Here is a 23708-nt window from a genome sequence, read left to right as displayed (position 1 = left end):
TACAAATATTTATTTTTTTTCTTTCTTAAACTTCGTATCTGATTGATGATATGGTAGGGATAGGTATCATCATATACATGGCGTCATGACTTAGGTAAGATTGATATGTCATACTTTGATCAAATATAGGCCCACGCTTTTAATTAATAAAGTTCAAAATGACTTTTAATAATTTTATCCATTATAATAGGTCGTTAAATGTATAATATATGTTGTTTATTTATACTTGCTATTTCAATTATATGTCATTTGGATTTCGAAATTGCGGCTTCACCATTTTGATCGTATACTACATAAAATATATTATAGATTATAATAATTAATAATCTAAAATATTTATAAAAATATTTGAAAAAATCTCAGTTGACTTTGAAATCTAACACCGTCACATAATTAAATTGGGATAAAGGGAGTAATTTTTAAATGATTAAACCTTGTGGTAAAAAAATTATAGCAGAATCTCTATAAAATGTATAGTTGTTTCTGTCTATTATTAGTTTAATGGCAGTGGAATGAATGTTAATATACAAAATAAAGTTATAAGGTTTTGATTTGGATCAAATTTATTGAATTCGGCTGAAAATGCTAGCTAGTTATGTCTGTGTTGACTAACTATACTTGAATCTCGAACATATTTTTTTTACTATACAACCATAATATTATATTCTCAATCGATTACATCTGAATCTCAAACAATTCGGGAACAATGACATGATTATATGAGTAGGTGCAGAGTCAGAGAACACGGTCTGAATTTGACAGAACCTAGTGATGTTGATCCAAATTAACTTTATATTTATCTTAACAACTTCATTTAATATGTACAGATTATTTCATTTAAAACCCAGTGACTTAAATATGATAAAATCTCAAACCTACAAACTTCAAATTCTAACTCCGCATTTCAAACAACATGCACATGGAATCTGAATATTGTAAAGAGAAGGAAGGTATATTCTAGAGGGCTATGTATCTAGCTTTATAAATAGTCACACCAAAGTCTTAAAATAAACACTATTGGCCTTCTTAGTCTTCTCTACTTTCCACTTTCATTTCAACATTACCAAGAAACATCCCTAACACAAAGAAACAAAGAAAAATATTAGCATGACTCATCACCAACTTGATGATCATCAAATGGTTATGATCTCTCAATACTATACTGGTATCAACACCCAACTAGTACCAGATCATCAAGGTTAGCATAATTTATTTTTTTCATTTTTAGAGTCTAACATTAAGTTATACATATAGTATATATTATACTGACGGTATAAAGATTTTTAACAAAAAAGAATGTATAATCGATTACATCAACTTGTTTTATTGAGTTAAATGTTGTTGTAAGTCAATCAAACTCATTTAACAATAACAATGTACAATTGAATATATTAGCTCGATTTACATAGTTAATTATTGTTGTCGTAGGTCAACCTAACCTGATACTATGATCACAAGACAAAACAAACTCCTATCTTTTGAATGAAGTTAACTTGAATGTGGTGCATAATTAATTTTACTCCACCAAGGTATCTAAATGATAACTATAAATAACATGTAATTGGCCAAAGGGTAACCTGGTGCATAAAACACCATACGTTAGTAGGGGTCTGGAAAGGGTTGCACCCCAAATAGTGTGATGTAAGCAACCTACTCTAATGTAAGCATTACTGATTGTTTTCATTGTTCGAACATGTAATTTATAGGTCATACAGAGACAAATTTGAAATTTCTTCAAGGCTCCCCTTCAAATAAAGCAAGTTAAAATCACTAGTGTAACTTTTTAAATACATGCAACGTATATAAGTTAAATCATACATGTATTAATGCAATTTTAGGGTTTTCTTCAGGAGAGGTGCAACCGTGGTGGAGAAGGAAGAAGAACAAAGGTGAAACGAGCAGCGCTGGAGTAGTGAGGAAGAGGAAGCTTAGTGAAGAACAAGTTAATCTTCTTGAACGGAGTTTTGGGGACGCGCACAAACTAGATATGGAGACCAAGGCCAAGCTTGCTTCTGAGCTTGGCCTTGACCTTCAACAAGTCACGGTGTGGTTCCAAAATAGGAGGGCTAGATGGAAGAAAAAGAAAATTGAGGACAAATATTCCAAGTTGAAGTCTCAACATGAGATTACCATTGTTGAGAAATGTCATCTTGAAACTCAGGTACATCTTTCTAATTATCTTTTTAAAGGACATGAACATGCATTGTGTAAAAAAAAAATTATATCGTCAATAAATATTCTAGCAAAAAGGTATCAAGTGGAAGTTTCATAACACTTATGAAGCACAAAATAAAATAAAATTACACTATCAATCATGTATCCCCTCCTAAAGTAAGTAGTGCACATTTAAATTTTTTTAATGAGATCAATAGCTTGGAAAATTAAGTAGCTAGGTGACAGGTATATTTTTAGTGTTAAATGTGAGAATACCATTTTATATATTGTCAATACATATAAGTTAAATTAACGATTAACACAATAATATATATAAACGTATGGTTTTAATAATCTTGTTTATGTGATTTCTTTATACTAATTAAATAAATCATTAATCTTGTATATCACTTAGTTCAATCTTTAAAAATGTGTCAACCCTAGGTAGTCATTCGAAACCTAATTAAACGAAAACAAACCAAACATGCAATTAGTTGACTGAATTTGATATTCCGAACCTGATGGAATCATCAAAACTAAAATTTCGATATATTTTTCATATAGATTTTGAAGATGCAAGAGCAATTGAGTGAAGCAAAAAAGGAGATACAAAGGCTATTATTGGGAAGTAATTGTGCTAGGGTTTCAAGCAATAATAATAGCCCAATTACTACTTCTTCATCAATATTTTCAATGGAGCAGCCACATTTTTTCGAGGATTTTGGAATGGACGGAATATTGATGGATAACAATGTATTCTTTGGTTGCTGATCAAAGCAGTTCGATGCACAAAACATCCCGTATTAATAAAATTCAGAGAAGGATTGTGTCTCAAAAGATGTGACGTGAACGAATTAAACATATGTATATTTGATATTATATATCTATGATTAATTTTTAATTAGATAAGCTCCACCATGTATATAGTAGATAGTATAACCCATACACCTATATATGTATATGTATACATCTTTCTTTGCCTTTGCATAATGTATGCTTATTATTACTAGTGTATTAATGAGTTTATTTCTTGGATGGTCACTTAACTTATGAAATATTTTATTAAAGTTATTGTTGTTCTTTGTAAGATAAGAAAGTTATTCAATTACTTGAGAACAATATTCTATTAAAGTTACTTTTGTTCTTTTTAGGATGACAATAAACCACCCAATTATTATTTATTTATTTTACTCAGAAAATACAAGATATGTATTTAATCTCATGTTGCAAATAATTATTCTCAGTCCAAGACGGATAACAAATAAACATAATAATATTATAACAAACAAACATAATATTATTTGAAACAAACATAATGTATGTTACGGATCAAATGTATTATATTATTCAAAGTTCCAAAGAAAAAATTGATAAAACATTCACATAACCTTGCAAATAGTTAGAATTTGCTATAAAATTCCGATGGGCAGCCATAATTTCATGAGTAAGAATTTCATCAATACGTTTTTACTTTAAAATTGATCCAAATCAACTTTAAATTTAGAATACAACTTTTTTTAAAATATAAATTTCGATAATTTTGAACGATTATATTCGACTCAAACATTAAAAATCAATTATCTTCTTCTAACAATTTTATGCTTTATTGTCACTTTTCTAAACTATGTGGAAGGGATAAGAATGTTGTGCTTGTGGACATATCATATCGTTCAGATATCAGACCGAAAGTACAAATTTTCGAAAGTAAACACTTTTTCACTTTCAATTTTTCTAATTGGGCATGAAAATTTGACTTTGATGACACGACTAATTAAAATGGATATGAAGTATATAGGGATATTGTTGATTACACATGATGAATCACACACTCATATTAAGCGGAACACTTACAAGCCTTAAATCCCTAGGTAACAAAATTCCAAGAATTATTTCCCATCTAAAATTGCAAGAATAAAATCTCTAGGTAAGTCCCAAGAAATAATTCCTATGTAAATCCATTACAAAAAGATTCTCATGTAATCAATATTTTTCTTGTAGTTAACTGCAAACGATTTTTTTTATTAGTGTTATAAATCAAATATTGATTTCTTATTAAGGAAAAATATCCCATATAATTTTCTGGCGAAAGGCTTCTCTTATGAATTTTCCTACTTTCATGATATGGCAAAAGGAGAAGGATGTAAATGTTTGAAATCACTACTAAAAAATATATAGAATTAGTTATAATTTTATCACTAATTCATCGCTAAGTTGCTTATAGGGTAGGGTGTACAAAATCGAACCGAAAACTGAACCAAACCGCAAATCGAGTCAACCCCAAAAAAAAATCCAACTAGTGATTTGGTTTGACTTGGTTTGGTTTTGAAAAAAAAAACCCGATTATATTTGGGTTGGTTTGGTTTTAACTAAAAAAAACCAACCCGAGACCAAACCAACCCGACATTATATATATAATTTTAAAATTTTATTTTATACATAAAAATATTTACTTTGATATAATTTTTAAATATTTCTTATACATTTTCATAGTTTTTATCTTTTAATATATTATTTCAAGTTTGAAACTTAGAATTATGAATGAGCCAATAAAAATTATAGTCCACAGATGTTGGTAATTATAATAAAGCTTAAATCAAAATCAAATTAATACTAATGCAAAAAGAAAATCAATTCAACACTAAGAATGACAATAATATTGAATATTTGTTCTTTAGTTTTACATTGGTTTAGACAATTAAAATACATAATCTAATTTTAATTTCCTTTAATATTAGTCATGTAACTAATACTTATTAAACTTAATTTTAGCATGATTTAATACTTTTAAATTATGATCATTTTCATTATGACTTGTTAATTTGCAATATTTGTTTTACGCGATTTCATTATTATTATTTTTGTTGGATATTTTAGTGTCATTAATCATATCATATTGTGTTATATTTTAAGAAACATCTTAGATAGTTGTATTTTGGTAGGACTAAAGAAATATTTGAAGTACAAGTAAATTATATGTTTGTATGAATACTTTACCGGAAAAACCCAAAAAAACCCAAGTTTTATTGGTTTGGTTTGGTTTATGAATTTAAAAATCCGACACAAATGGTTTGGTTTGATATTTGAAAATCCGAACCAACCCAGCCATGTACACCCCTAGTTGCTTATATAGATAACATAAATATATGATAATCCATTGCTAAATAGTTTATTAAAGCATGATCGATCATATGCAACTAATTTATACGTTTATATTCTCTTTATTAGCTTGTATTAAAAGGCTCTCAATTTGTACCAACATAGTAATTTTATGAGTTTTTTTTTCACAGACTTTAGCATTGTAGTAGACAAGAAAAGTTCTTTGATCTTTTTTCTTCTTTTATTTCACAAGAGTGGCAAATACAAGCCAAGGATCTTTTGGAAATAACACTTCCATCTCCACGACCACGAGGTAGGAGTAAAATTTGTGTACTCTTTATCCTCGTGAGACTCCACATCAGAGAAGGATTACACTGAATATGTTATTGTCATTTCGACAATAATTAGACATGTTACAACAATTCAAAGTCGAGGTGGAAATTAGTCCAACCCATCCATCTGACACCCAAGAAAGATTATGAAAGCTTACAACAGGAGACCTCTTGATTATGTAAGAGGGGGAATTGGATAATAAGACCAGTTCCCAGGCAACGAACATATCCAAATCGACATCAATAAATAGCTTCGTGTAAATTAGCATAGATGCTCTGACCTCGTCTCGAGGAGAAATGGTCTTTTGCAATGCAATCATTTCCATTACTAACTAGCACGCCACTCACTCGATCTGCACCATTCCTATCAGTCTGATGATCTTCTTGAACCAATTGGTGAGGGATCGCCACTTCATAAATCTGGTACCTGCCCAAAGGCCAAAAGAAAAGAAGAAGCAAAAAAATGAGACAAACAACAAGTATCACAAGAATAATAATAACGAAGAGTTGAATAGTCTCATTGACAATATATTTTTTTTCAATTGCAGTCCAAGAACCAAAACAGAAATACATGAGAACTGTGGAAAATTTTATTTTTCTCAACTTAAGTCTTCATATTTGTCAATTTTTCTTCTTTTTCCATGGAGTTCAGGCCAATTTGCGGGTACCTCGATTAATTTTATGATTTCCTTGCTACCTCCAACCAACATAGACACCGCAAGGTAAGTGTTTTTGGCCTCCCTGAAATTTGAACTTATGACCTGATGGTTTTCAATCCACTTCATTGACACTAGGTCACACCCTTGGGTGCAAGCCGGTCTTTCTTTTTAATTGAAATGCCTAGGAGAACTCATAAGTTCACATCACCTTTTGATAATGACCGAGAAATCAGTCAGGGACCAACAACAGCATTTAAAACTAGGGGAGAATGGAACCAGCTCACTACCATAAGTCCATATTATATCATAATAGGACCTAATAATTGTTCTGGTCCTTAGAGTAAAAGAGCTAGAAGATTGATGCGAAATAAAAAAGAAGATCGAACTTTTGAGTGGCTGAAGTTAAAGAAGCTGAAGCAGCTACTTTCAAAGTAACAAAAAGAAAGCAATGACTCGAGTGGGAGAGCTCTTATTGAACAGTAAGTTTTCTCACAGGGAAAATAAGAATGAGTGGGGCAGTGCCACAACATTTCTGGAGAGTCCGAGCACAGGAAAACATGGTATAGTTGGGTAATAACTTAGGCTGCCAAAGAAAACATTTCAAGAATCCCAAAACAAGTCCTCTGCTTTCTGGGAAATTCTTGACACAAGTGACTAATGCACAAGTATTAGCAAACATTTGTTTAGTGGTAGCCTAATGAGGATTTGATCTCACTGCTATGGCTTCAAGACTAGAAGAGGAAGGGCAGCTGAAAATTGTATCATGCCATTCATGTGCCACAGAACACTCGAAATCTTTTATTCTATAAACCATGTATGTCTGAAGCAACTTCACAACTCAATCAGCCAAGAATTCCCTTTAAAGCTCAACAAACACCAGCAATAGACCAAAGAATAAAAAAAGAATACTCAATGTAAGGTATCACACAGGATGCAAATCAACAAATACAACAACAATAAGCAAATACACGTGTGTCATACTATTGTCACTGTTTTTGAGTATGAATTAACTTTTTTTCTTATCTATACTTGACTATATTGACTAGACTCTTTGAGTCAAATTTTCAGAATGCCACAACAAATAGTTGATAGCTGATACCATTAACTAACTAGAGTTTCACTTTAACCGCATTAACAAAGGCTTTCATCTGCTTGGTGACACATGACCATTGCACTTTTTCCTTTTTTTAACTATAATATTTTCAAAGGTCGACCAGAATATGTGAGGATTCTGTGGAAAAAATACAACTCATCACTATTAAGGAACAAGATACAAGAACTCATTATAGTTGAACTAGGAACCTTCTTGTTTCAGATGACAATTTTCACTTTCATGGTCACTACAGTAAACAGGATCCTATTAAAGAAAGTCTCATACTCAAATATGTTTCTCCTATAATCTCTTGTTTACTGGTACCCTTTTCCAGTCTCATGACAAGATCAGCATATTTCTTCAATTTTGCAAGTCAATGTTACTGCTAAAGTGAAAGAAGTTCTGTCCTTTGATTAGTAACGTAGACCCGAGATCAAACAACAATCCTAGCAAGGATTATGCCTAGAGTTATTGAAGGATTCAGCTACGCTAAAGCGCTCTTTATTCTTACTCTGTCTTGAGGCACGACATCCACTTAAACCACTGCTTCCAAAGAAAACAATTATTTTTTGAGAAGGTAACACTCTTGTATTATATCCCAAAAAACAAACCTGCCACAACTTGTTACAGGTTTACTAATTACAAATAAAGGAAGTATCAGGAAGATCTTCAATCCTAAATAGCAAAAATTACAAGGTGTCTAAAGCATTCATTACTAATTCTAGATCTTCCATGTACTCCTGTTTACACCAAAAATGAAATAAAACCAAGCAATTCATCTTCATCTTCTGGATGTTGTTACTTTTGTTCTGGAAGCATTTGAGGTTCCTCTCTTTCAACACAGACCACCAGATACAGGTGGGAATGATCTTCCATCTTTCTTTATGACCAGAAATGTAAGCAAAGCTACTCCATATCTTCAGGGCCTGGACAATATTTCTTGGTATCACCCAAATAGGCCCTTCAAATTGATGAAAATGCTCCATAAAATATTAGTGATCCTATGGTGAAGAAAGAGGTGATTGACTGTTTCAGCCTCTTCTCCACACAGGAAACACCAAAGACTCAGTTGGATACCCCTTTTCATGAGGTTTCCTAAGTCAAAACAGCCTGCTTTGCTAGTAGTCAAGTGAAGCAGGACACTTTAAGAAGTATTTTAACTTTCCAGATAAGTTTCCATGGCCAGCCAGTAACCTGATAGGTGAAAGGGTTGAACTTTTTGTAAGCTTCCTTCACACTGAAATTTCCTTTGCAGTTATAATTCCAAATCGTTCCATCTTGGGAGGTAGAGGTTCCTTTGAATTGCTCAAGGATTTGAGAAACAATTTTCAATTCTATTTATTTTGAGTGTTGAAGACACTAAGCTCTACAACCAAATAAATGTTCACGCAAAAAGTTGTTTCATGGAAATACGCCAAAAGGAAAAGGACAAAGCACATCTCCAAGCAGACATGGTGTAACAATGTCCCTTAAGTATGCAATGTATTTTTCAATATTTTATGAAAGAAAGTGAATTCAGAAGCACTTGTGAGACATGTATAAAGTGGAATCTTACAATTCATTACTTACATGATCGTCAGTCATCTGACTTTTAAGTTTTTGCAGCCTTCATTCTGACTGTATCCTTGGCAATCTTTTTTGTGTGTAAAATGGGGCAAACAAGGTCTTCAATGTAGATTTCAGTCTCACTACAGGAATCAAAGTTAGTAATTCCTGCATATTTGATTGTGTCATCCTTTGGATTGTATATTATTGAAGTTGATCCAAACAAAAGCAACCTTATTATACTCTTGCAAGACATCTGACAGTGAAAAGTAATGTCTATAAAGCTTTGGGTGGTTTTCCTTGAAATACTGGCCGGCCGAAGAGCCACGGACAAGAGAAGATCAAGGAATGAACATAACTTAGTGGCATGAGAAAAATCATATCTTGCAGATAGGCATCATTTTTGTCAGATTATAGATCCTCGTCTCGTAGGCCACTTCTCAAAGAAAGGAGCATTTAGGTCCACTGAGATTGTTGTTTGCTGCCTTAAAATAAATGCAAATCCAGACCTCAAATGAGTTATGTTCTGGAAATGCTGATGCTTCTGCCTTCAATGAGTTATATTGCCTCCACTCCTTGCATTGAAATTAAAGATGTTGGTGTCAACTCATAAAATTTGGGATTAAATCTATATTTGGTTGAGGGTATTCCCTAATACCATGATAAATCTAGGATAACCTAGTTTTGACGCCTTAACTCCATACTCCTTCATAACCCACAAACTTAATTTAAAATTTGACACCAACAACATCTTTAATTTAAATGCTAGGAGTGGGGCCAATTTAACTCGTTGAAGGCAGAAGCGTCAACATTTCCAGAACTTGACTCATTTGAGGTCTAGATTTTGCATTTATTCTAAGGTAGCAAACAACAACCTCAGTGGACCTAAATGCTCCTTTCTTTGAGAAGTGGCCTCCGAGACGAGGATCTATAATCTGACAAAAATGATGTCTATCTGCAAGATATGATTTTTCTCATGCCACTAAGTTATGTTCATTCCTTGATCTTCTCTTGTATGTGGCTCTTCAGCCGATCAGTATTTCAAGGAAAACCACCCAAAGCTTTATAGACATCACTTTTCATTGTTAGATGCCCGACAAGAGTATAATATTTGACATACAAAAGAATGGAACGAACACATAGTACATATCAAGGATGAGACATTTGATGGTATACATTTTTCCCCAAGACTCCTAAACCCCATACCCGTTCATAACCCACAAATTTGTGGGAATTCTGGGGTAATTACAGAGTACCGAAGGATCATTATCCAACACTCCTAGCCTCAAACCAAAATCTCCACCTACACAAGGAGGTTCGTCTACCTTTTCCCATCAGCCATACCATATAGAAATGATGTCCCAAGTCCTCGAACCATTATTCCCATTAAGACCATCAGTAGTATCCCAATGAAGCTTCCCGACAACCTTATAATCGTCATGGAACTCATCAAATTCAAAACCATATATGAAACAATATTCTTCAACCTTGGCCTAGAATCAGGCAATTCGCGCACTTTCTAATTGTTGGGTTTCATAGAAACAATTCTTTTGCCCTATCGGTAAGACAAAGCAATCTATTGAAAGATTCCACAATCTCGAAAGATTTGCAGGGATAATCCAAGTCATGCCTCAACAATAGACCCACAAAGTAAAGACTTAACAGAACAAGCCTTAAGATTGTTTTAAGGATGGCAAAAATCCACAAAAGCTTATTGTGGTTGTAGTCTTCATTATTAGTTGATAAGCTAAGATGACTCTTGATAAATTCATGGACAAAGATTAAAGCAAGCCAAGATTTTGAAACACACCCAAGTCAATGGAAGGATTTCACTAGTAACTTTAAGAAGATTTCAATTATGAGTGGGGAACAAACTGAGACAATCAACCATCTTTTTTCGCATTGCAAGTGGACAGACCAAGACCAACTATGGAGGATGTTTATATGCCTAAAAGGGATCAGATGGGTGAAACCTGGAAGCATAGCGGGTATCCTAAGATGATGGAACAAGGATGGCATGGTAAGTAAGGAGGAGAGATGGAAGATTGTCCCGGCATGTATTTGGTGGTCAGTTTGTATTGAGAGGAACAAGAGGTGTTTTGAAGGAGTAAGAAGCAGCTTACAGATTCTTAAGATGAATTACTTAGGCCTATTTTATTTTTGGTGTGAGCAAAACTATTAGCTCAAACAAAAGACATTTTTGATGTTTTAGACTTTTGTAAGGATAACATGAACCACAAGATGTAAGTTGTAATACTTTTGTAGGGGAACTATACATTTTGGTGTAGTATACTTGTGGATACATTTTAGTAATGTTACCTTTCTCAAAAAAAAAATCAGTTATGAGTTTTGGTACATGGGTGGGAATCGTCAACCTTGAAGATTCTTGCACTGAGGTGGACAAAAATTGACAATGGCTTGAGGGTTTGTTCCATTTTGGGTGTTGATGGGAGGCTTCAACTCCCTTGGAGTCCATTTGGGGGTGAAAATTTTGCGGTCTATGAAGTTTGATTTTTCTATGGAAAAGGTTAGTACGAGGTTTTGTGTATTTGTGACTTGTGAGTGTTAGGGTGAACTTCCTAGCTTATAAGAGGTTCTGTGTATTTGTGACTTGTGAGTGTTAGGGTGAACTTCCTAGTTTATCATATCCTTTAAGAGAAAATTTCTCTCAAAAGTTTTTTTGTGTTTTCTTTTGTACCCTCCGTCCTATCTTACTTGCCCATTTTCAAGACGAACCTACAAGCCATAAAGACTTGGTAAGGCGTGGTTGAATTACATGACGAAAAAACTACTGTGGATCTTCAATATTGGAGATGGTGAAGAGAGAGGGAAGAGATGAGAGATGAAGAAGGAACTATGATGAAGACATGAGAGAGGTTGGCGGCTGTGAAAGAAGATAGAATGGAAAATCCATGGTTTTATAATATGTGGCCATATTCTTTTAGAAGTGCAAAATTAAGTAATAAAAAGAAGTATTACTATTTTATTAAAATGCTTTATTTGGGTTGCTAATAAGGTTAAATATTCATTGTTTTTTCCACTCTTCTTTTTGTGTTTTTACTTTGCAATGGGACATGAAATAGATTCAGCACCTTATCTCACTCTTCTCACATTGGTTTTTCAAATTAATAGAGCCTTGAGCTTGTCTCGGCTCAAAGTTCTCTTTTTGTGCTTAAAACTTTCAATCCATTCACTTGTTTCACCTAATTGATAGTCCAATCCAGCTACCTTAACAACTTGTCTAACATCATTATCTTAAAAAAGAATTAGCGATGGGCAAATTTTGTAGCTAAACAACAAAATTATCAAAATAGTTTGCTAGCTAAGAGCAATTTAGTGATGGATTAGTGACAAAGTTCATAGCTAATCTTAACTTTTTTTTTGTGGTGGTTCAAAAACCTTGCTCTATCCAATTCTTCTTGATGTGGAAGACATTACTGGAGTTCTTCCTCATAAAGTCGCTCATAACCTTTCCTTGTAAGCCAATTGTGTTCAAATAAATATTTTTCTATTAACAAATGAGAGGCTTAAACAAATTATGAAAGGTTAATTTACTTCCACAAAAGAGGCTTACATAAGAAAACGTGAACGAGTGATTATCGCCATGTAAAATAACTTCACAAAGGAGTATTAAAGGAAAATAGGAAAACCACACCAAATTGAAAAAATTGATCTTTCACTTGATTTAGTATTTAACTTAAAAACAAACCCGATAACATTTGAATTATTTTGGTTTAAATTAAATAAATAAATCGAATCAAACCTACATGTCGAGAGAATACATGATAAAAGGTGCATGAGAGTACATAATGCATAAAGATGAAAAGGAGATTTACAAGTTCATTATGGAGAAAGGTTTGCCTTCTAAAATCTCATTCTGCTTGTGGAGGGCATGGAAGTTCAATTTACCTATTGATGATGTGGTCGGAAGGATGGACTTTAATATGCCTTCCAAGTATAGGTGTTGTAAATATCTTAATCAAGAAACCGTATCACATTTATTTCTAACATAAAATTTCAACAAATCATTCTAAGTTGGAGTCATTGTTCACTCATTCTAACATACACTTATTTCTAACATACAGTTCAGCAAGTCATTCTATGTTGGAGTCATTGTTCAGTGCACTCCCTTCATTATGTGGGAGCTTTGAAAGAGGAAAAATGCTATTAACTATGGAGTGAAAGTATCCATCAATAGGATGGTATATTAAGTGCAATCTTCACTCCTTTTCCTATTGAAGGTGTTTCTTGGCTGCAAAATATACCTAATAAATCGACAAATTTAATTAAATTTCTGGAGAGCTATAGACCTACCCTTTGTTCCACTAAGGTGGTTTGGTCTTTTCATTTTTGGTGGGTTTTTTTTTTTTTTTTGAAAATGGCACCTTTTTTATCTATATATCCACGAGTATACTACATCAATATAGTCCCCTTCTAAAACGACAATAAACAACAAATGGCATTTATAAAAGGTAGACAAATAATGGATAAAGTGTTGATAGCAAATAAATGTGTAGAATCCAGACAGAGAAGCAAGTGCCCAAGAATTCTATGCAAGCTTGATATACAGAAGACTTATGACCACTTAAACTGGAACTTTTTACTAAATATACCTAATAAATCGTCAAATTTAATTCAATTTCTGCAGAGCTATAGACCTACCCTTTGTTCCACTAAGGTGGTTTGGTCTTTTCATTTGGTGTTTTTTTTTTTTTGAATTACTACATCAATGTAGTCCCCCTTCCAAAACAACAATAAACAACAAATGACATTTATAAAAGGTAGACAAATAGTGGATGCAGTGCTGATAGCAAATGAATGTGTAGAATCCAGACAGAGAAACAAGTGCCCTGGAATTCTATGCAAGCTTGATATACGGAAGGCCTATGACCACTTAAACTGAAACTTTTTACTACTTATGATGCAAAGGATGGGTTTTGCAGCCAAGTGGATCAGATGGGTGAAATTTTGCATTAGCACAGTCAAGTTTTCTGTTTTAGTCAATAGAACTCCCAGTGGCTTCTTTCCATCCCAGATGGGACTGAAACAGGGTGACCCCCTGTCACTCTTCTTATTCATCTTAGCCATGAAAAGCTTGAATAACTTGATTCAGACAGCAAAGGTGAAGGGTTGGGTAAGGAGCTTCCGGGTGGACAACAGTGCACTAAATGGCTTGGAGATCAATCATCTGCAATACGCGGATGATACTCTTATTTTTTGTGAAGCAGTGAGAGAGCAAATGTTGATTCTAAGAGTAATATTCATCTTCTTTGAAGCAGTCTCCGGATTTCACATCAACTGGGGAAAGAGCTTCATTTATCCCATAAATTAGGTGGTTGAGGTAGATAGTTTGGCAGAAGTCTTGGGTCGTAGAGTAGGGGAGCTACCAACTATATACCTAGGTATGCCACGAGCAATCCTGGAATAAGTTCATATGTTCAATCAAGGGCAATAAAACCAATCCATGCAAACACAACTGCCTTAACCTGTCCAAGCTTGGGCAAGTCAATATTGAACTCAGCCTATTTTGACCCGCTCATTTCAGACCTTATAAAAGCTGGTTGATATATAGCCTAAATTCACCCATGAAAAATCTTATCAAAATATATTAAAGACGTTTTTTTGTTAAACATGTTATATATATCCATAACGAAGGAAAAACTTATTCGATACTTCAACAAATTATTTTTTTAAAAAAAAAAAAAACTAATAAGCATTGGACAGATTGTGTTATGACCCATTTGTTAGCCCATTTCGGCCCAAGTAACTTTGGATGGGTCATTGCCCCGCCTATTGTCTAAGTCATCCTACTTTAGTCCTGCTCAAATTCAGCCCAACTCGTCTATTTGATACCCCCCTAGCTCAAGCTATGAAGATTCATCAAGCTACAAAAATTGAGATTGTGGTTGTTGCAATCAAGGAAGCCTAGTTTATTTTGTGGCTAATGATATTGTGCAGCTGAAGATAGATTCCTTGGTGCTTAAAAACATCTTGGAACACATATGTGATATTCCATAGAGCATTGTATCTGTTGTTAAGGAAATCATGATATGCTTTAGCAGACCACATTGCCAATCAAATTTTTGAGTTTCATGGAGTTATTTGCATAATTATTCCAAAGTAAAAGTTACATCATCAACAATATAAAAGTTTTAAAGAGTTATTCAACCAGAATGCAAAACAAAATCATAGTTGATCCTAGCAATGATAACTAACTAGCACTCACTCGATCTGCATTGACCCAATTGGTGAGGGACCGTCACTTCCTAAATCTGGTACCTGCCAAAAAAGAAAAGAAAAAAATGAGACAATCAACAATTATCACAAGAATAATACATGACACATGGACAACTAAAAGAAAAGTCAAATTGTCTCATAGACACCATCTACTCTTTTTTTCCAATTGCATTCCAAGAACCATAGAAGAAGTACAAGTGAACCATGGAAAAATTTATTTATTTCAAGTAAACCCTTCCTATTTGCAAATCTTTCTTTCTTTTTCTTGATTACCATGAAGTTCAACCCAACTTGCATGCACCTCAACTAGTTTCACAGTTTACATGCTATCTCCCACAAGCATAGGCACCACCAGGTAAGTGGCTTGCCTCCGCTGAAATTTGAACCTAAGACCTCATGGTTCTCAATCCAATTCATTAACCACTTGGCCACACCCTTGAGTGCGTGCAAGTCTTTCTTTTTAAAAATGAAAATGCCTAGGAAAACCAACAATAACATAATTTTTGTTTTTCAGATCAAGTTTCAACTTCAATATGTATCATAAGTTCAGATCATTATGATCAAGAAATCCATCAGTGGCCAATTCTTGGGACCAACCACATACTTGGAAACCTGGAGATTCAGGATTTACCTCTCTACCATAAGTTCATATCATAATAGGACCTTTCATTTTTATTTTTTGTTTTATCTTTACAATAATAGGACCTAATACTTAGAACAGCTAGAATCTAGAAGGTTGCTACTATTCATATGTTGCTCGTAATGGATAGATATTTGTGCTTAATATGGCCTTGAATCAAATTTAATGCAAGGGCTGAACTTGAACAATGCGAATAAAGAGAAGAAGAGAAAATTATGCATCTTACAAAGCATGTTAATATCAAAATCAGCCCAAGATTCTTTAACCTCGTACTCGCTCATAACCCACACATCTATGCAAGTGCTAGGGCGTAATTAGAAAGTCCAGAAAGATCATTTCCAAACACTCCTAGCAACAAACCAAAATCTCTTTCTACACAAGAAGATCACTCTACCTTTCCCCATTTCTCATCATCCATATCAACAGAAATGATACCCAAAGGCTCCAAACCATTATAACAATGAAGACCATTAGTATCACTTATTTTCTTTACGAGAAAAGGGTTAAAATGGATTTTTTGGCTAAAAATCTTCCTTAACTATATTCCAAACTTAGACAACATCCTTTTACAATCACAACGAACAAAAAACATCCCTCACTTATCCTAAAAATGGCATTGTAGTATGTTAGGTTCTTGTTTACTACGTGCAGACATGTTTACATTTATGAATTTCTCCCCGTATAGAGAAAACTCTGCCGAACTTTTAGCGTGAAAATAGTTAGGTTTTCCTGGTAGACTTACTGAGCACCGGATATGGACTAGGTGTAAAGGGCAGCCCGGTGTAAAGGGTAGCCCGGGGTATTAAAGCTCCCGCTATGCACAGGGTCCGAGAAGGGCAAGACGTGTGTCGTGACAAAAAGGGTCTTGATAAATTCATGGCCAAAAATTGGATGTCCATATTCAACGCCCCTACAAGTGTGACGGGGAAGTTGGAAAGGTTGCAAAGAAATTTCACTTAGTTTGTTGGTAAGCCATGGCATCTACTAAACAATGGGGCGGTCTTAGGGTTAAGGACTCGAAGGTCTTTAACAAAGCACTCTTGGGTAAATGATTGTGGAGATTTGGGATGGAGGGAGAAACCTTATAGAGAAGGATGATAGCAGATAAATATGGAGAGATGGGAGGGGGATGAAGAACAAATGTGATCACAATGCCTTTCGGGTTTAGTGTGTGGAGGAATATCATGAAGGGTAGGATGTTTGTAATGATAACATTGCTTCCAAAGTTGGGGAAGAGAGTATGGTAAGTTTTTGAGGGAAAAAGTGTTGTGGAAGTTTGGTGCTCAAGGATGAATTTTCGCTATTGTATACAGCGTCCTGTCAAAGGAAATTGTCTGTTCAGCAAGTTACGGAGATGCACGGTGATGGGGACTGTATGGAATTTGAGCTTTAGGAGGACTTTCCGCAATTGGGATGTGACCGAGTTTCAGAGATTGCTAGGTTTACTTAAAAAGCAATGTGAGCCAGTCAACAGACCTGATGCTTTGAGTTTAGAGTTGGGGAATGAGAAATAGGGCAGAGGATAGTTTTTCCTTTGTCTCGATCTGGATACCCAAGGTGCCGAGGCCCAAGGAAGGTGTGCCATGTGCTTCTTCATGTGGTTAGCTACTAGAGGAGTGATTCTGACTACGTAAGAATTTTAGGAAAAGAAAGGTTGTTTGCTTGAGGTGGTCTTTCCTTTGTAAGGAGACGGATGAGGAGGTGGACCATATTCTGTTACATTGCAATTTAGCCATGGTGTTATGGGAATATATCTTTAGATGGTTAGGAGTTTGTTGGGTTATGCCAAGAACCATTGAGCCATTAAGGAGTTGCTGCTCGGCTAGAAGAGTGGAGCTAGGAGAAGAAGGCACAAAGCTTGAAATACTACTCCTTTTGCTTTGATATGAGTCATTTGGAAAGAGAGGAATAGGAGAACCATTTTCGTTTGGAGCACCCATGTAGTTCATGTTCGTATAGAGGATTGTCTTTTGGAGAACCATATTTTGAACATTTCTCCATAGTTCATGTTCGTTCAGAGGATTCTTTTTTTTTTGTTTTGAAATTGGTAACATTGTATTCCTCAGCATTAAGGGCTATGCTGGCCACCTCCAAAAGTGTTAGTTACATAGAAAAACCAACAAAAAAAGCAGGACTACTTACAAAGCTCTTATGAAATCCACTAGTTGAATTTCTTCTTTTATGTTCATTTCTTTACGCCAAAAACCTAACGTGGTAATTACTTTCCACTTAATCTTCTCTATAGTGCATTCTTTCCCACCAAAAATTCTCTGATTTCTCTCCTTCCAAATGATCCACCAGACACAAGCAGGTAATGTTCTCCACCACCTCCTCTGGCTCTTACTACCTCCCCTTCTGACCCAACAACTTAGTAGGTCTGTTGTATGTTCTGGCATAATACAATTTAGGCTCTTTATATTGGTGAATAGAGCCCAAACTTGTGTTGTTACTTTGCAGTGGAGAAACAGATGATTGTTGGTTTCTAGAGCCTCTTTACAAAGATAAGATCTTGAGGCAATAATTTTTCCCCTCTTTTGAAGTTTATCATAAGCTCTCCTAGTTACCAACCAAGTGAAACACTTCACCTTCGTAAGCGCTACACTCTTCCATATAGCACTACATGGCCCCGATTTCTTCCCCGCAATTGTGGCTAGATCCCTTTTATACATTCTGTTCACATAGAATTGACCATTAGTATGATGCCTCCATAGCAATTTATCTGTTTCCAGATTTGTGCCAAGAAAATCTCCAATCAAAGCTAGCATATCCGATACCCACTCTATTTCCCAATCATTAAGAAATCTCCTCAAGAGAAAATTCCATCCTTGTGGGGACCAAACCTCTTGAATTTTGCTGTCAGGATTCAGGCAAATGGAAAACAACCCAGGGAATAAATTTTCCAAGGACCCTTGACCAGTCCAGTCTTCCTTCCAAAACAAAGCCTTATTTCCTCGACCAACCTTTATCCTTACATTGTCTCTGAAAGCCAGCCATAGGTTTCTTATAGTCCTCCATTCTCCCACACCATATGTTTCTGTCACTTCCTCTGAACACCATTGATTTTCCTGACCATACTTATGTTGAATGAGTTCCTTCCATAGAGCTTGATCTTCCAAATTGTATCTCCACAACCATTTGGTAAGTAAGCTGTTGTTGTGTATCTTTAGGTTTCTTACTCCCAAACCCCCACATCTTTTGCTCTATTGAACCGCCATCCATTTAACTAAGTTGTAGCTCTTCTCAATCTTGTTACCTTGCCAAAGGAAGTTTCTCCTCAATGAGTCTATAGCTTTGACTACCTTGCCGGGAATGGGAAAAAGTGACATCACATATGTTGGCAAAGAGTCTAAAATAGAATTAATCAAAGTGACTCTTCCCCCCAAGGATAGATATTGGGATTTCCAAAGTGCCAGTTTCCTCTCTGATTTTTCTAGTACACCATCCCAGATCATAACTGCTTTATGCTTAGCACCCAATGGCAGACCTAGATGAACTGTAGGCAACCTCTCTATCTTGCACTTCAATATTGGCCAAAGCTTGAATCTGTTGGACCTCTTTAATAGGAAAAATGCTACTTTTTCTCCAGTTTTGGAGAACCATATTTTGAACGTTTCTCCACTTTTTGATGTATCACACTATCACTTGTATACGGCCAAGTTGACCTTGTTATTATCAATGAAACCTTTTTACTTTTGATAAAACAGAAATATTGATACCATTAACAAACTAGAGTTTCAATTTAATCGCATTAAACGGGTTCGTCTACTTGGCTACATATGACAATTGCACCTTGTTCCTTTTGAACTATTAATATTTTCAAAGATCAATCAGAATATCTGCAGATTCTATAAAAATACAACTTAGATACAAGTCACCACTACTAAGGAACAAGATAAAATAACTCCCTTTTTCGAGATTACAATCCCTATCGACACACAGGAAGGACGCGGTGGGAAGGAAGCCTCTATGGTTTAGTCTTCAAACAAAAGAACTCATTATTGTTGGACTTGGAACCTTCTTGTTTCAGATAACAAAGATGTAAAATTCTTCACTTTCATGTGCTCTACAGTAGACAGGGACCTATTCTGAAAGTCAATGTTAGTGCTAAACTGAAAGAAGTTTTGGCCAATGATTGGTCAAATAACTAAAGTGATGAAAGACAATGACGATTAAAACATAGTAAGCTATAGCAACAAGGAAAACCACAAAAGTTAGATACTACATCAGACATCAGCTCTTATTCTTACTTTGTCTAGAGGCACGACACATCCCCTTAAAACACTGCATCCAAAGAGAAACAATTTCCAAGGCCATTTATTTTGAGTGTTGACGATACCAAACTCTACAACTAAACAAATGTTCACGCAAAGAGTTGTTTCATGGAAATACACCAAAAGGAAAAGGACATGGAAGATCTCGATGCAGATATGGTGTAATAAATATGCAATGTATTTTTGTATATTTTACAAAAGAAACAGAATTGAGAAGCACTTGTGAGAAATGTTTGAAGTGGAATCTTACAATTCATTACTTACATAATTGTCATTCATCTGAGTTTTTGCAGCCTCCATTCTTACTGTATCCTCGGTTGTTTGTTTTTTTGGTGTGAAATGGGACAAACAAGGCTTTCAATGTAGAATTCACTCGCAATAAAGGAACCAAAGTTAGTAATCTCTGCATATTTTATTGTGTCATCCATTGGATTGTAAATGGCCGAAGTTGATCCACACACAATCAGAATTTCACCTTTATTTGACATGCAAAACGGGGTGGTAAACACATACATTCCAAGGATGGGACGTTTGATGGTATACATTTTTGCCCAAGACTCTTTAACCCCATACTTCTTCATAACCCATAAATTTACATGAGAAGGAGAATTACAGAATACAGAAAGATCATTACCCAGTACTACTAGCCTCAAACCAAAATCCTCTCCTACACAAGTAGGTTGCTCTACCTTTTCCCAATTCTCATCAGCCATATCAACAGAAATGATGCCCCTAGTCCCCCAACCATTGTTCAAATTAAGATCATTAATAGTATCCCAATAAAGCTTCCCATTTACAAACGTACATGATTTAAGAAATTGCAACCCACCCGGAAAATCATCCTTACTTCTCCAAGAATCACTACTTAGACTATATCTTTTGACCTGGGTGTCATCCAAAAGCCTATTTTTATACCTACAAAATATACCTACAACCTTATAATCATCACGGCACTCATCATATCCAAAACCATATTTGAAAAAAATGTTGGTATTCTTCAACCTAGGTCTAGAAGCAGGCAATTTCTTTTTTTTGAGAATGGTAAATTTGGAAGCAGGCAATTTCTTGTACTTACTAATTGTTGGGTTCCACAGAATTAACTCTTTTGCCCCATCAGTAAGGCAAATCAACCCATTGACTGAACCCACAATGTTGAAAGATTTGCAGGGAAATTCCCAGTCAGATGCCTCAACAACAGACCCACAAAGTAAAGACCTAATAGAACAAACCTTAAATTGTAGCAACTTCTCCACATAAGCTTATGGTGGTTGTAGTCCTCGTTTTTTGCTGATAAGCTAAGATGGGTCTTGATAAACTCTTGACCAGAAATTAAAGCAAGCCAAGATTTTGAAACACACTTAAATTGAAGGAGGGATTTCACTGGTAACCTTAAGAGAATTTCAGTTATGAGTTCCGGTAGAAGGGTGGGAATCGCCAACCTAGAAGAATCTTGCATTGAAGTTGATAAATATTGTGAATGGCTTGTGGGTTTGATCCGTTCTGAGGGTTGATGGGAGGCTTCATCTCCCTTGGATTCCATTTGAGGGTGGAAAAATTGCATTCTTTGAAATTTGATTTTGCTATGTAAAAGATTAGTACAAGGTTTTGGGTATTTGTGACTTGTGAGTTTTATGGTCAATTACCTAATTCATCATATCCTTTTAGAGAAAAATTCTCTCAATAGTTCTTTTGTGTTTTCTTTTATACTCCCGCCGTCCTATATTACTTGTCAATTTTCATGATGAACCCAAAAGCCATAAAGATTTGGTAAGGCCTGGTTGAGTTTCATGACAAAAAAACTACTATAGATCTTCAATATTGGAGATGGTGAAGGGAGAGATTATGATGAAGAGGAGAGAGAGGTTGGCGGCGGTGAAAGAGGATAGAATGGAAAATCTAGGGTTCTATAATGGTTAGCGATATTCTTTTAGAAGTGCAAATTAAGTAATAAAAAAGAATATTACCATTTTATTAAAATGCTTTATTTTGGTTGCTAATCAAGTTAAATATTCATTGTTCTTTCCGCTCTTCCTTTTTCTTAACTTTGTAACAGGACATGAAATAGATTCACACCGTATATCGCTCTTCTCACAAAAGTTTTCCTAATTAATAGGGCCTTGAGCTTGTCTCGGCTCAAAGTTCTCTTTTTGTGGTTAAAACTTTCGGTCCATTCATTTGTTTCACTTAACCAATAGTCCAACCTATCTACGTTTACAGCTTGTATTGCATCACTATTTTAAAAATAATTAGCTACAGACAAATTTTGTAGCTGAACGACAAAATGCATTGTTGATCAGTGACGGATTATCAAAAGTTTATTTTAACTACGAGAAATTTAATGACGGATTAGTGACAAAGTTCGTAGCGAATTTCAACTTTCTTTTGTAGTGGTTTAGAAACCTTGCTCTATTCTATTCTTCTTGATGTGGAAGTCATTACTGGAGTTCTTCCTCATTGAGTCGCTCAGAACCTTTTCTTGTAAAACCAATTGTCAAAAAATTGTGTTCAAATAAATATTTTTCTATTAATAGATGAGAGGGAGTTCTGTTAAATAAATTATGAAAGGTTAATTTACTTCCAAAATGAGGTTTACTTTGAAAAAATGAATAAGAGTGATTATTGTCATGTAATATAACTTCACATAGGGGTGTAAGGTGTTAAAGGAAAATCAGAAAATCGCACCAAATCAAACGAAGTCGACTTGAAAAAATTGATCTTCCATTTGATTTAGTATTTCAATTTAAAATTGCGGTAACATTTGACTTATTGTAGTGTTGCATTGGATGAAGCAGACGTGGAAGTGAGGCTTGTCATACAAAGTATTCCCAAAAGAGAAAGTTTAAGTATCTTGGATCTGCAATCTAGGATAGTGGGGACATCAACGATGATGTCACACAATGCATTGGGGCGGCATGGATGAAATGGAGGCTTGCCTCTGGAGTCTTGTTTGATAAAGAAGGTTCCACATAAACTTACAAGTAAGCTCTACAAAGTGGTGGTTAGACCTTCCTTGTTGTTGGGGAGTGTTGGCCAATCAAGAATTCACATGCTCAGAAGATGCATTTTGGGGAGATTGAAGATGTAGAGACGGATGTATGGGCATACTAGAAATGACAAAATTAGGAATGAGGTTATTTGGGAGAAGGTAGGAGTAGCCTCTATGGCAGACAAGATGAAGAAAGCGAGATTGAGATGGTTTGGGCATGTGAAGAGAAGGTGTGCCAACCCCCTAGTGAGGAGGTGCGAGAGGTTGGGTGTTGGGGATACATGGAGGGGTAGAGGTAGGCTAAAAAGGTATTGAAGGTAGGTGATACCAAAGACATAACTCTAGATTGGAAGGAACGGAGGTCGTGTATTAGGGTAGAAGGTTAGTAGGCTTGGTTAGGGTTGTTCAAAATTCAGACCTTGAAGATCTGGAGCAATTATGCTAACATTTCAGACCATAAAGATAGGTGGAAAATTATACCAGCTTGCATCTGGTGGGCTGCTTGGACAGAAAGAAACCTCAGGTGCCATCAGAACAAGAGCAACAATATCCAGAAGATGAAGATGAAGTGCTTAGTTTTGTTTCATTTTTGGTGTAAACAGGAGTATAGGGAAGATCTAGAATCAATTATGGATGTCTTAGGATCTTTGTAATTTTTTGTTAAAAGGGTTGAAGATCTTCTGGATACTCCTCCT

The 23708-nt window shown here is 35.0% G+C and overlaps 2 protein-coding genes and 2 pseudogenes across 2 annotated transcripts; 2 read left to right on the top strand and 2 right to left on the bottom strand.

Annotated features, from left to right (window-relative positions):
• Nucleotides 1–1059: 1059 nt before the first annotated feature.
• LOC125810298 (homeobox-leucine zipper protein ATHB-21-like) lies at nucleotides 1060–2925 on the top strand. The gene is made up of 3 exons (XM_049489806.1): nucleotides 1060–1198; nucleotides 1851–2161; nucleotides 2719–2925. Exons 1-3 carry the CDS (start codon nucleotides 1108–1110, stop codon nucleotides 2923–2925), a joined length of 609 nt encoding a protein of 202 aa, XP_049345763.1. The 5' UTR covers nucleotides 1060–1107.
• A 7023-nt stretch (nucleotides 2926–9948) lies between these two features.
• LOC125810294 (F-box/kelch-repeat protein At3g23880-like) lies at nucleotides 9949–11355 on the bottom strand (annotated as a pseudogene).
• A 2454-nt stretch (nucleotides 11356–13809) lies between these two features.
• LOC125810351 (uncharacterized mitochondrial protein AtMg01250-like) lies at nucleotides 13810–14211 on the top strand. Its single transcript, XM_049489853.1, has one exon. The coding sequence runs from the start codon at nucleotides 13810–13812 to the stop codon at nucleotides 14209–14211; it is 402 nt and encodes a 133-aa protein (XP_049345810.1).
• An 890-nt stretch (nucleotides 14212–15101) lies between these two features.
• LOC125810350 (F-box/kelch-repeat protein At3g23880-like) lies at nucleotides 15102–21871 on the bottom strand (annotated as a pseudogene).
• Nucleotides 21872–23708: the final 1837 nt, after the last annotated feature.

This window comes from Solanum verrucosum, unplaced genomic scaffold, assembly GCF_900185275.1.
Source record: "Solanum verrucosum unplaced genomic scaffold, falcon-dt-bn FXZP01000038.1, whole genome shotgun sequence".
NCBI classification, from domain to species: Eukaryota; Viridiplantae; Streptophyta; class Magnoliopsida; order Solanales; family Solanaceae; genus Solanum; species Solanum verrucosum.
The sequence above is the reverse complement of the archived record's forward strand: the minus strand, read 5'-3'. Positions and strand labels throughout refer to the sequence as shown.